Source organism: Mus musculus, chromosome 16 (assembly GCF_000001635.26).
Source record: "Mus musculus strain C57BL/6J chromosome 16, GRCm38.p6 C57BL/6J".
Taxonomy (NCBI): domain Eukaryota; kingdom Metazoa; phylum Chordata; class Mammalia; order Rodentia; family Muridae; genus Mus; species Mus musculus.
Window position 1 is genome coordinate 25813872 of NC_000082.6, and position 13092 is coordinate 25826963.

At 40.1% G+C, this 13092-nt stretch overlaps 1 protein-coding gene across 11 annotated transcripts in view; it reads left to right on the forward strand.

Annotated features, from left to right (window-relative positions):
* Positions 1-13092, forward strand: part of Trp63 (transformation related protein 63) — a 208326-nt gene that overhangs the window by 130109 nt on the left and 65125 nt on the right. For all 11 annotated transcript variants that reach the window (XM_006522000.2, XM_006522002.1, NM_001127259.1 and 8 more), the window contains one exon: positions 6517-6771. In XM_006522000.2, the coding sequence (XP_006522063.1) occupies positions 6517-6771 (255 nt within the window). The remainder of the gene's footprint in view (positions 1-6516; positions 6772-13092) is intronic.

Consider the following 13092-nt stretch of genomic DNA (forward strand, 5'->3'; position numbering starts at 1 on the left):
CAAAATATATGCTTACTCTGGACTTATGATGCCTTTACAGAGCAAAACAGAAAAAAAAAAAAAAAAAAAAAAAACCAAAACCCAGCCATAAACATACTTCTCCCTGAACTTTAATGAGTAGCTGACAGGTTCAACACACTGAAGCTCTGAGTATCCTTCTCTAATATGTGTTAAGAATTATGAAACTAATTAAAAGTATATTTCTACTGTGCATCAAGCCTTCATTTTCTTGGTGTATAGTGGTGTCAGCCTTGAGCTTCCTCGTGATTTGTACATCTCTGTCCTGATTACCGGGGTGCATACTTACTAAAGCCCTGGAGTTAAAATTTCCCTCTCTTAACTGAACTTCAGACATTTCTCTTTAGCTAAATTTCGGTTAAGTTTTCTCTTCAATGTGCTCCACCTTTTCTACCTCTGAAAACTCTCTGAGTAGTTTTTGTTGACATGTTTGTCTCTTTGACACCCAAACTTAATCTGTTTGTCTGACCTGATCATGGAGGTTTTAAGGACATCTCTCATATATCATAGAATTTTGTCCCTCCATGATTCTTGAAACTTTATGATAAAATATTCTAGTTGGTACTCGGCCTATACTTTAGGTTTTGTTTTCACTTAAATACTTTATTCTTACATTTTGTTCATTATGTGAATGGATAAGTTTTATTTTCAGTGACTCATTTTTTATGATTGTATAGCAACCAAAAAGGCAAAATACCTTTTTCTTAATAAAATATGGTTTTCAGAAAAGATGCCAGGACCTCTGTGTTTAAGGTAGAAAGATGTTGATCTAACAGAACATCCTACTGTAAATATCTTCTTGACCTGAAACAGAATGCTTTCAGTTAATTATGTTCAATTCTAGCATAAAGCAAACCATCATTTTCTGAAGTAGGACAGGTAGCAGAAGGTTGAAAAATGGCAAGCATTCCTCCCTTAGGCTGTATTTGTTGAAAAGCACTATCCTGCTAATATTATTGGATCAAAATGGAGTGCCGTGTGCTAATGAGTGAGGAATGGAATGAAGGTTTTATGAAGCCAAGGCAGTGAAGAAACTGTTTTCTTTTCCCAAGACAGCTGTAGAAGGCTCACAAAGGACCCTCGTTGAAGTCTGAGGCAAAAGATTATATCCACTGAGGGAACTATGCCACTGAGACAGATTTTTCTTTTAAAATTTATTTATTTAGGGTTTGACCAGGCAAATCTTAACAGAGACAAAAATGATGACTCCATGCACCTGTTTTGAAAATAGGATCATAGCCCCATTTTAAAATAGTGTCTCAGGGGGCCTTATAGAGTGTGGGAAAATTGGTGGTACCTTTCCATTGTGTTTATGGTTTCATGAAGATTCTTAGCCCATAGGAAGCTGGGGTCAAATTTGCTCACCTTCCTCACCCAGGGGAAGAGCACATAGCTGGTAATGTCAAGACTTAAGCCCTTGCCGCCAGGACTCAGAGTTTCGTTACACTCGAAAATCCAAACAGAAATATGAGAAGCACTGAAGAGGTCTAATCCCCTTACCCAACAGTCATTCAAGAGCCAAAAATATTTTTTTCCAAAGGAAATACATTGTTTATTTTTTTCCACAAGATCTCAAAGTATGTAGCATAGATGGCAATATCTAAAGAAGAGAGATTGGGATATTTGCCTTCCACAGGTAAATATGGGGACAAGATATGTCTTTTGATTTTTTTTTTTCCACACACAACTTAAGCCCCATTTGTAAGGCCATGTTCAAATGACTTGTTTTGATACTTTTTTGGTGTTAATTTTTATAAGAAGGTGATATATTTTGAACTTCAAGTGACTATAAATTGAGGTGTTTAAGATAGACTTTGCTCATTACAACCTACTAAAACATTACTGAGCTTATGTGGAGGGAATTCAGGTCTATAACATGTTCAAAATCTAAAATGGTCACTGAAGAAAGTAAAATAAAATGAGGCTCCAGGGGTTGTATCCTTAAGATATTGTAACAGATAAGACAAAGAAAACTCTAGTCTGATGCTCTCTTAGTCCTGGACATCCGCATTGAAGTTTAGTAGGATAGAGATCAGAGTCTATTAACAGCTGTAGATGCAGACCGTACATGGAAGGAAGAGAAAGAAAAACTTCTCTTCCTTTTATGTTGTGATTTATGTTCTTTGCCCATGATCAAAGCCAACAGATTTTTCAGCCATGAGGATCCCTAGTTCTGTAACAACCATATCTGTGTCCCCCAACATTCTAAGGTTGTTCTGTAACATCTCAGAGGGTAGCATATTCTTGGGAGCGCATCCTTGCGGCGTGAAGATCAGCTCATTTGTGATGAAAATGAATATGCTTCAGGGGAAAGCACCGGTGATACTTTGGGTCCAGTCAAGGAGTATTCTATTTCCAAGTAACTTGTATGGAAAATAAGCCAACTGGCTAAAGTCAGAGGAAATCAACTCACTTATTATATGAGGAGTACATCAGGTAGCAGACAAATTGTGCCCATTTTCATGTTCATATTTTCTGAAAAAAAAAAGAAGGCTTTCTCTTCTCTCAGATGTGACAGGACAGGCTTATAAAAATTGACCTTCCTTCTTTCTTTATGTGTGCACAGTATGTTAGGGATATTCTGAGATCAAGTAACTTTGTCATTACAAAGAGAGACTCTCCTCTATACTTCATTTCAAATACCATGGCATTCTTTGTGACATAGGAAACACAAATGCCCAGTGAACTTCCCAGGGCAGTGTTTGTGTCCAGTGCACAAATGTCACCTCATAGTCTCTGACACTCTTCCTTGTCAGCATCAACAATCAGTTAGCATTCCAGCAGAACTCATTTCTTCTCTGTCTGCTCCTGGGATTACCGAGAAGAAAGAAGGGGGCAGTATTATTTCCTCTTCTCCACCAGCTTCCCTTTGCTGGAAAATGATTCTTCTATCACCTACCCAGTTTCAAAGAAAGATGGTTTATGCTAGGATTAAACACAGTTAACTTAAGACACTCCATTTGAGAGCTATAAGGAACATCTTCAAATGCCACTGGGTATCTCTTGACTTTCTAATATCAGGCATTACAAACACTTAACAGTGGATGAAGAGGCCCTAAGGTTTCATCTTGCACTAAGCACTAGAATTTATTTTCCAGTCCTGTCTGGAGAACCCTTGCAATCCCGAGAACTGTTGATTGGTGTGTGGTCAGTCAATGTACACAGAAACTCCTCCAATCAAAGAAAGAAACAAGTGAGAATTCTTAAATAGTGGGTATTTCAAAAGTAACTTCTATAGAACTATTATTTCCTGTGACTTTTTCTTTACTGATTTCTGATTTACTTACTGATTTCCAACAAACTAAGAAATGTGTCCAAGAAGGACTTATGCATATATGTTATTTTTACCATGATCCCATGCTTGTTCATTTCTTTTTATAGACATTAGAAAAAAATCAAAGATGGGTTTTTGTTGTCAACTAAGACCACAATTGGGAGTGTTAAAGTTATAATTTTTAAAAACCGAGACAATTGAATATACTACTTGGATTTAATTTTTTTTAAGCATAATTTGGGAAGAATGTAAATTATTTCAATTTTCCACTTCTTATTGCTGGATAACAAATAGAATGTATGCAACAGTGAAGACTCTAGTTTGATCTTATATAGATTGAGGAATTCGTAGGAACAAACCATGCTGTTTCTGGTCTAGGATTTTACTGAGCTGCATAGAACTTAAGAACATGGCATCAGAAGCAGGTCAGCCAGCAATCCCAGTGCTCTCAGTGACTTTGGGAAGACAGTTTCTTCTTTGGTGTCAAGTGTGTTCAGCTTTGCAGCAAGGGCAGGGCCTGCCTTTGAGATGCCTCTGTAAATGGAATTTTACTTTTTCTTCAGTCCTTGGAGAACTGATGTGTTTGCTTACTGGCTTTTAAAACTTGGCCCCCAACTTTTCTCTTTATATGTATTGGGGTGGAGGGGGAAATTCAAAGGGCCGGTGTCTCTTTGTTCTTACCCAAGCCCACAATTAGTTGATGTTTCTGCTGTGTAGCTGGAGGGGAAGGGAGGGGTGGGCCAGCAGTCTTTTACTGCCTCTGAGAAAGTGTTCTGCTGGCTCCTTTGTCCTTTTTGTCAGGGACCACTGCCTCCCTAATTGTCCTGATGTAGGGAAGCACGCGCCCTTGCCAGCATTATCTGATTTCTACAGGACGTCCAAGAGTACTTTGTATACTGACCCTTAAGGAAACACAAATAAGGTTTCTTCAATCCCCTTCCCAAGCTGTGGCCCCCCAGCTTGCTACCTAAGAGCTTTAGTTTAGCAGAATGTAGACACATTTTTACCTGCCTCTGGTTGTGTGTGTGTTTTTTCCCCTGCTGCTCACATTGTCTACCTGTAGTTTAGCCACACCCGTCTGGAAGGGAGGTCGAGGATGAAGGGTAGGTAGGAGAGGGGTAGGCACTGTAAAAGTCAGAAGGGAGAGAAGACGGGACAAACAGCTGCACTTGTCAACATGGGGATAAGTGTAAATAGATTAATAGTTATTTACAGAGCAAATGGGAGGTAGCATTCAGCAGTGGAATGTGAGTGCCTGAATGGAATGGGCTGGGTGTGCGGCTGTGCGCATTGCAGCAGATGCTCTCTGGCCTGAATGGAATGACTGAGTCCGTTTATCTTCTCCTGAGACAGAGTTAAGATGGACAAAATCATGCTATTAAATTCAAAGTTTAAAATGAAAAGCAAAAATTCAAGCCCTCTCTCTCCCTCTCTCTCTTTCTCTCTCTCTCTCTCTCTCTCTCTCCTTCTTCCTTTATTTCCTTCCTTTTTTTCTTTTCTGTTTTCTTTTTTTAAATCATTTTTATGCTTCATTATTTTCCATAGCCTGAGTCTTTCGGGATTATATTTCTATGGAAAAATTAGCCTCCTTACCTCCTTTTTAAAAAATGTACCAACAGGAATGAGTCTGTTCCCCTTCATTAGCTGGAAGAGAAACCAAGGCTGCCATGGCTCAAAAAAATTGCCATCAAGAGAAACAGAACCAAAGGCTGGTGAGCCCTCTGGAAACAGGCTCAATGTGACTCTAATTAAGGGGCAACTGACAGTCACTGTCAGAGGACTTAGGCAGTTTCAGAAGTTCTAGTCCATCCAAGGGGTAAATTATTTTTCCTTCTCTGATTATGAGAAAGTTGTTTTTCAGGTAAATAGGCAGATTTTGATGAATTTCATAATCATCTAGTGCAAACCAACTCTGTGCTTGGGAGCTACAAGAACTATCAAGTATTTCTGAATTATGTCCACCTCAATATTTATTTATTTATTTATTTATTTATTTATTTATTTATTTATCTATTTATTTAGGTTTTTGAGACAGGATTTCTCTGTGTAGTCCTGGCTATCCTGGCACTAGCTCTATAGACCAGGTTGGCCTGGAACTCATAGGATCTGTCTGCCTCCACCTACCAAATGCTGGGATTAAAGGCATGTGCCACCACGCCCAGCTCCACCACAGAATTTTATCTCTAGCTAACAGATGTAGAGTACAGATTCTTCAAAATTAGAGCTGGATGGCATGCTAGTATTGTGGGTTACCTTGCATTGCATGTGGTAAAGCTGACCGTGGTGGTTCAGGCCTATGAGCCCTAGCTCCTCTGGAGAAAAAGGCAGGAGGATGGCGAAAGCGAGTTTGAATCTAATCTGAGAAGCAAACAAAATATCATCTCAGAAAAGAAAGTTCGTGGTGGCATTTCCCTAACCATGCTCCCCATTTCACCCTAGTCATTTCAAGCTTGTTCCCAGAATGATCAACTGTCACATAAATTTAGATGTAATGCTATAAAGAAATTTTGCCTTATGTGTGCAACCATTTGATACTCAACTCTCATAAACCTATCAGTTGCTCTCTTTGCTTATGAATATTGTAGCAACGTGAGAGCTAGAGTGAGGTGGCTTCTTCTTCTTCTTCTTCTTCTTCTTCTTCTTCTTCTTCTTCTTCTTCTTCTTCTTCTTCTTCTTCTTCTTCTTTTTCTTCTTCTTCTCCTTCTCCTTCTTCTTTCTCTTCCTCCTCCTCCTTCTCCTCCTCTTCTTCTTCTACTAGTACTACTACTGCTACTACTTCCTATTCCTCCTTCTCTTTTTCTTCCTCTTCCTTCTCCTTCCCTTCCTCCTCTTCTTCCTCTCCCTCTTTTTTTCTCCTCTTCCTCTTCTTCCTCCCCTTCTTTTTTCTTCTTCCTCTTCCTCCTCCACTCTTTTCTCCTTCTCCTTCCTCTTCCTCCTCTTCCTCCTTCTTCAAGAAGTAATACAGAAAGTATTTAAAGTAATTCTCAGCAGTGTCATGCCCTGAGCACATTGTACCTGTTTTGAGTGTGTACTCTATTTTCCAACAATCACACAGTTGCACTGGGTGTTTCCTTCTACCACAGATGGGTGGCTTTACTTGGGACATGACGTGTTTGGGACATCATGCCCAAATTTTTACAAAGCACACCAAATAATGCCAATTTTATTGAGCAATGAACTGTGGCTTGCATGACTAATGTTGGGGTGTCTGGATGTCTTTACAGCCACAGTACACGAACCTGGGGCTCCTGAACAGCATGGACCAGCAGATTCAGAACGGCTCCTCGTCCACCAGCCCCTACAACACAGACCACGCACAGAATAGCGTGACGGCGCCCTCGCCCTATGCACAGCCCAGCTCCACCTTTGATGCCCTCTCTCCATCCCCTGCCATTCCCTCCAACACAGATTACCCGGGCCCACACAGCTTCGATGTGTCCTTCCAGCAGTCAAGCACTGCCAAGTCAGCCACCTGGACGGTAAGAGAGTCTGACTCCGAGCCCCAGGATGGTTTTCACTGTGTCCCAGGATTTGTCTCTCTTCTGTGTTCAAATATTGCTTATCCGATGAGGAAAGAAATCATCTCTGAACATTGAACAGTTATCCAGAGTAGATGATATTCAATGCAAAAGTCTTGCCTAGTCTGACAAATAAATGTATTGGTTTTGACCAGTACCTAGTGCTATTCAGCCTCTTTGTTCCTGACTGCTGCACACTCTTAGGAGGTGCTGTATATGCAGTTTCAGGAAAATACAAAGTGTTGGGACAATCAGAAGTATCACTGTCCGAGAATATAGACAGGTTCCAGGGTGTGTTGTGAAAGATGAAAATGGGTTAAGAAGAGAGTAACAAAATAAAATGAAATAATTTAAGGCGATAAACATCATTTCCTAAGAATAATACATTTATGCATGTAGAGGTTATAGCATAGATCATATTTTGTTGATATATATATATATGATATATAATATGTATATACATGTTATATATATATTAATTTGAAATGCTTCCCCCAACCCTCATCAAGAATCACTGACTTTTCAGGACCCTGAGTTAGTGCAAAGGGGTTCTGATTTTAAATGTTGAAGAAACCAACTTACCATGTGTCCTGGCTATAGCTTTTCTAATGCTTATGCATCCATCCCTGTGCCTCAGTCAAAAAAAAAAAAAAAAATTAAAGAGCCAGGGACCAGAAGCAGGGCACAAGGCTGTAATCATAGCTACTCATGAAGCTCAAGATGGAGAGTTGCAGTTCAACTCCATTTCCAAGCTACACAGGGAGCCTGAGGCCACTCTGAGCAACACTGGGAGACCCAGAGTTAAAGGAAAAGGATACCCGAAGGTACAGGATGCAGTTAAAGACTGGCCATGTATATGAAGCCCTAGGAAAAAATAGAATATTTATCTTACTTCTCAGTTTACATTGTACTACAGAATAACATGAATAACAGTCACATATAATGGAAGAAGCCTAAGAGCTGGTTTTAACTGTTTTATCCAAAGGATGCCAACCATAGTGCCGTGTATATTTATCAGATCATTGACTGTTTATGGAAATCCTTCTAAATACCATTATTTTATTAAAAAAATGTTTTTAGAGCGTGGCTAGTCCTTTGCTACTTCAGCAAGTCCTACTCTCAAGAAAGTATCTCCCTCTACCTTCTAGAGCAGTGGTCCTCCATGTGTGGGTTTTGACCTCTTTGGGGGTCAAATGACTCTTTCACCAGTGTTGCGTATCAGATATTTACATTATAATTCACAACAGTAGCAAAATTACAGTTGTGAAGTAGCAACAAAAGTAATTTTATGGTTGTTGGGTCATTACAACCTGAGCTACTATATTAAAGGGTCGAGGCATTAGGAATAGTGAGAACAACTGTTATAGATGGTGTCGAGTTGACTGTCAGCTTCACCTGACAGAGTATCTATCCATGGAGTTTATGGATAGCATGCATTTATGCACATTCTGGCATCATCTTGTATCTTGTCCTTCCTTTCGTCTCTTTCATTTTACTAGCAGGTAGCATGGTTTTGTATCCCTCGCCTGCTGTGAGAAAAGCTAGAGAACATGCAGATTAACCCAAATGATCCTCTTGCTGATGTGGGACTAGGGTGTTTCTAGTTTCTACCTCCTCACTGGAGTGTGCTGTTGCTCTTTCTGGATTTCCAATCAGAAAGTCCCTAGACTGTCTAAAAATTAAATTTACTTCAGTGTTCTCTCTTTGTGGTTGGAGAAGGAGCTCTGTTATAGCTCATATTTCAACTATGAATGCAAGTACCAGCTTAAAATGTAAACGTCCCTCCACGTCTTGCTTGTCAATTCTGTCACAATCATTCATCCCATTGGTATTTACAATCCTGAAGGTGGATGAAGCAGTTGAGTAGATTTCCAAATACACAGAGTTTCTTGGTGATCTTCTGCTGCCCGCCATGACAGCAGCCTCTTCTACAAAGACATGTGACCTCACGAGTCTCAGGATCACACATTAGTTGATTGATTACTAAGTCCTGGGTCCACGTGTCTAAGGAGATAAAGGACAAATAGAGACTATCAAAGAAGTACTGATTCCCTTCTAAAGTCATGTAGGAAGTGTGAAAATGAAGCTTGATGCTTAGAAGAATAGACCAGTCTTCTTCTCCTCTCTTTCCCTCAATATGTCTTCTCCAATAGCCAAAATCCCACTTGTACTTTCAACCCAACACCAAGCCATCAACCATGGAGAACCTTCTCTCCAAGAAACAAATTATCTCACAAAAAAGCACTGGAGTTCACTGCTTAAAGTATAGTTTAGGCAGGAAGAAAATTATATGAACACACATGCTAATAAAATATCCTTGATTCTATAGCAATAACAGAAACCCAAGATTGGGGGTGGAAGGAATATGGGCATTTAGGTTTCAAAGTTCTGGATAAGAGCTAGAAAGTTTAGGTGGCAGTATGATTGTCAGTGTATCCTTAGCCAAGCCACATCAGTCACCTGGAGTTTCATCATTGGGAGCTTTGGAGAGGATGAAGATGGTGACAGTTACTGTTGTCAGAGGTGAGGTGGCAGTACTAAAAATCAGGACAGAAAGCTTTAGAGCAGACAGAGTTCTCATCAAGCACACTGCCTTATCATGGAGAAGTGGAGATTGTCAGGCAAGTTGACATCTCTTGGTTGGCTGTGCAGTTGTCTACAATCTCTATAGAATGAGGATCCCTCTAGTATATCACAACTAGTTATAGTTTTATTATATTTATTAATTTATTTATTCTTAAGTAGCATCATTTCAAGGCTACTGGCATTTCTTCAAAATCTAGGTCACTGGAGTCTTTATCCAGGTACCCGGAGCAATCAACTTTGAAGACAGTACTTTTTGATTAGGAATCTTAGGCTTTGTACACAGCGGCATCTTATTATTTATATATATAGATATATATATTTTTTTTTTCGTTTATTTCAAGACAGGGTTTCTCTGTGTAGCCCTGGCTGTCCTGGAACTCACTTTGTAGACCAGGCTGGCCTCGAACTCAGAGATCCGCCTGCCTCTGCCTCCCAAGTGCTGGGATTAATGGTGTGTGCCGCCACCACCTGACATATTCTTAAATTCATACACAGGTTTTGCATTTTAAAGAAAAGTTACTTAAGTATCTTAGTTGTGCCTGGTAACTAAGTCCTTTACCTCCAGATTTAAAAATGGGAAACCTCAATAAATAGACAAGATAAGCCATGCCCAAGGACCCTCACTCCTGAGAATATCCTCCCTATGCCCTCTAGTCTGTCACTCTTTCTGACAAAAGGTAGAGGCACACTGAAGTAGGCCTGTTCTGTACAGAGCTAGTCTCTAATATCCTGATGCCGCTGTGTCCTATAGAACTGGCTTCTAATATGTTGATGTCCACCTGGGAAATGGGCATTTACTTACCAGGCATCTTTGCATTTAAAGAAATTTACTTTAAACAAGATGTTACATCTTGGGTCTTCCCACAAACTGGAAGTAGATGACGTAGCTACCTAGTCCTGCTGGTAACTCTATACGAAGAAGTTGATTGGTTTGCTTTAGTTTGTTTCTTTGAGCCTCTGTATCACCTGTCATCATGATGCTCTTCCTCTAGAGTCTTCTGGTTTTACTCTTGAAATAGTATCAGCATATAAAAAAATGCTTGGAGCCCAGGGACAGGCACCTTCACTTCTGCTCTAAATAGCTAAGGTGACAATGGCGCTAGTGCTGGAAAGGTATATGATTTGAACAACTTCCAACAAAATAAAGCAAAGTGTGACAACAGGTTCCCTTACTCTAGTTTATACACACACACAAACACACACACACACACACACACACACACACACACACACACACCTCTCAACTAGAAGTTTAAGGTTTTGTTTCAGACTTTATGCTTTCCACAATTAGATTGACACTAGTTAGAGAGGCCTGTCACTTAATAATCTGTGAATGGCCCAATGTTTTAAAAGAGGCTCAGCAGGCAGAGGACATTCGAAATAATGTACTTAAAAGACATCAAGAAAGGCAAGTGCAGATGTCATCTCTGTGACCCCTTGATTCAGTGTGGACTTGCCCTGAGACTCACCCTCTTGGAACCTTACTGTCTTTGCTTACACGTATGGATATCAGCACTTTGTTCTAAGGAGTATCTGATGACTAAATGTACCCTATTAGTGCTAGGCTAGCCACAGGCACACACTTGATCATCATTTCTAATTTGGCTGAGTCTGAAGTTGTCAGGTGAATTTGAGTCCTTTTTTTTTTTTTTTTTTTTTTTTTTTTGGTTTTGATTTGCTAACTATGGTAGCTTTGCTGAAGGTAAAGTTACATAGCAGGTGGTAATTTTTTTTAAAAGTCTCCATTAACTTTTTAAATGATTTTGAGATATTAACGTGCATACTGCATTCACTAAAAGCTATAATGTTATTCCCCTATCCAAATACACAGGTATGAGACATAGCATGGTAACAGGCTTTCCTGAACACAAGTTGTTATTGGTTTTCTTGCTTCTTCAGCATGCACAAGCTGATGCAGCCTCACCTTGCCAACACAGGCATGGGCCCTTTCTAGCTGTAAAACATAGTCATTTAAGACACTTATTTTCCATTTTAAATTCTGCTTTATATATTAGGATGCTATTTCTTTCTTCTCTGTGTGGCTAGGGAAGCAATGTATGTTTCTTACTGGAGAGTTTGCTGTTGAGTTTGAGTCAACCCTTAATGGATCTCACCAAAACACTTGGTAGCAGCACACTAGTTCCATATAGCGAGGCATATGTACAGATCTAAATGCTAGATGGCTATTAAACAGAACCATAGCTGCTGATGGGGAGTGTTTCATCAGAGGGGAGAGTTTACCATGAGAACCAAGAACAATGGGAAAGAAGCTTGCCTCTGAAGGCAAAGGTTGTTTGTTTGTTGGTTGGTTGGTTTTCTACTGGACTGGAGCAAGGAGGTTGCCATCCACAGACCCAGGCTGGCTCTGATTATTGACCTTAGCCACACACCTTTGCTAGCTGTGACATTATTTATTTATTTGCTCACTTATTTAGCAGTCCACGACAAAAGCAGATTGAGTTCTCTGTGAACAACCTCAGGTTAGGTCTTCTCTATTTTTGCTTGACTGAACTATATTCAGACTAAGGTCATGACATTGCTCTTGGGGTGAAGAATCATTTGGGTTCTTGTGTCTTCCTCTCTTTATAGATTTCAAAGCTTTGTTAGGTAGAAACCTCAACCTAGACTAGATCAACATGGGCACATGGTGGGTCCTTAACAAACACCAGGAAGCCTTGTTTGTAGCATGTTTTTAGCCTTATCCTCCGGTTCTGAGACTTACTGTGAGCTGTTCGTGGACCTGGCCCTTCTACCTTGGCCCATGGTTTGTAGACAGCCTTCTTTCTTTGCTTTTCTTAATCATACCAGGTTCCAGTTATGTTCAGAGCTTTGAAGAATCTGCCTGGAGCCAGTGGGGAGATTAGGGAGGTGTCGTTTGAAAAGGGAACAACTCGTTCCCTGGCGAGTTCCATTGATCCTAGCAATTGAGTCTCTGTCTCACAGGCAGCCAGGCAGGCTGTGATGCGCGCCTGTGGCCCACTCCCTGTCATCAGGTTACCTGTAATGTAAGACTTTGAGAGAAAGGCTGCCAGCTCTGCAGAAATCAAATGCAAGCCAGCCAATTGCATGGTCCTCTGGAATTCAGACTCTTATGGCTAGCCCTTCAAAGGACATGATAAACTTCTCCACGTTGTCGTTGTCTGTGATTTGCAGATTCTTCTCATAAAGAAAATATTTCTAGGCTCAGGTCATGGCTCAGTGTTGAAGTATAGTGTTCGCATACAAGATTCTGGGTTCAATTTCTAACACACTCTGTCTATGTCTCTGTCTCTGTATTTTGCTGTCTGTCTCTTTCTCTCCTCTCTGTTTCTATGCCTTTTTGTCTCTCTCTGTCTTTCTATCTCTGTCTTTCTCTTTTACACACACACACACACACACACACACACACACACACACACACAATTTAAGCCTTAATTTGGCCTTAGTGTAGTCTCAGTTAATGACAGTTAGATTTTATTGCTGAAGGAAAAGAGAGAAATTGGTAGCCTATAACAAGGTTATTTTTAGTTCTTGGCATAGCTGTTCTGTAAATTACCTGAGATACATATAAACGCATCTTTCTGTACATCAAACACGCTAATGAGTTACCCAAGCTATTTCTTAGAACACAGAGTACTAAGTAAGAATGTCTCAAATAACATGCTTGGTGACTCTCAATGATGGTTACAGTGACTGCCTTTGGGGTTTGGATTTACA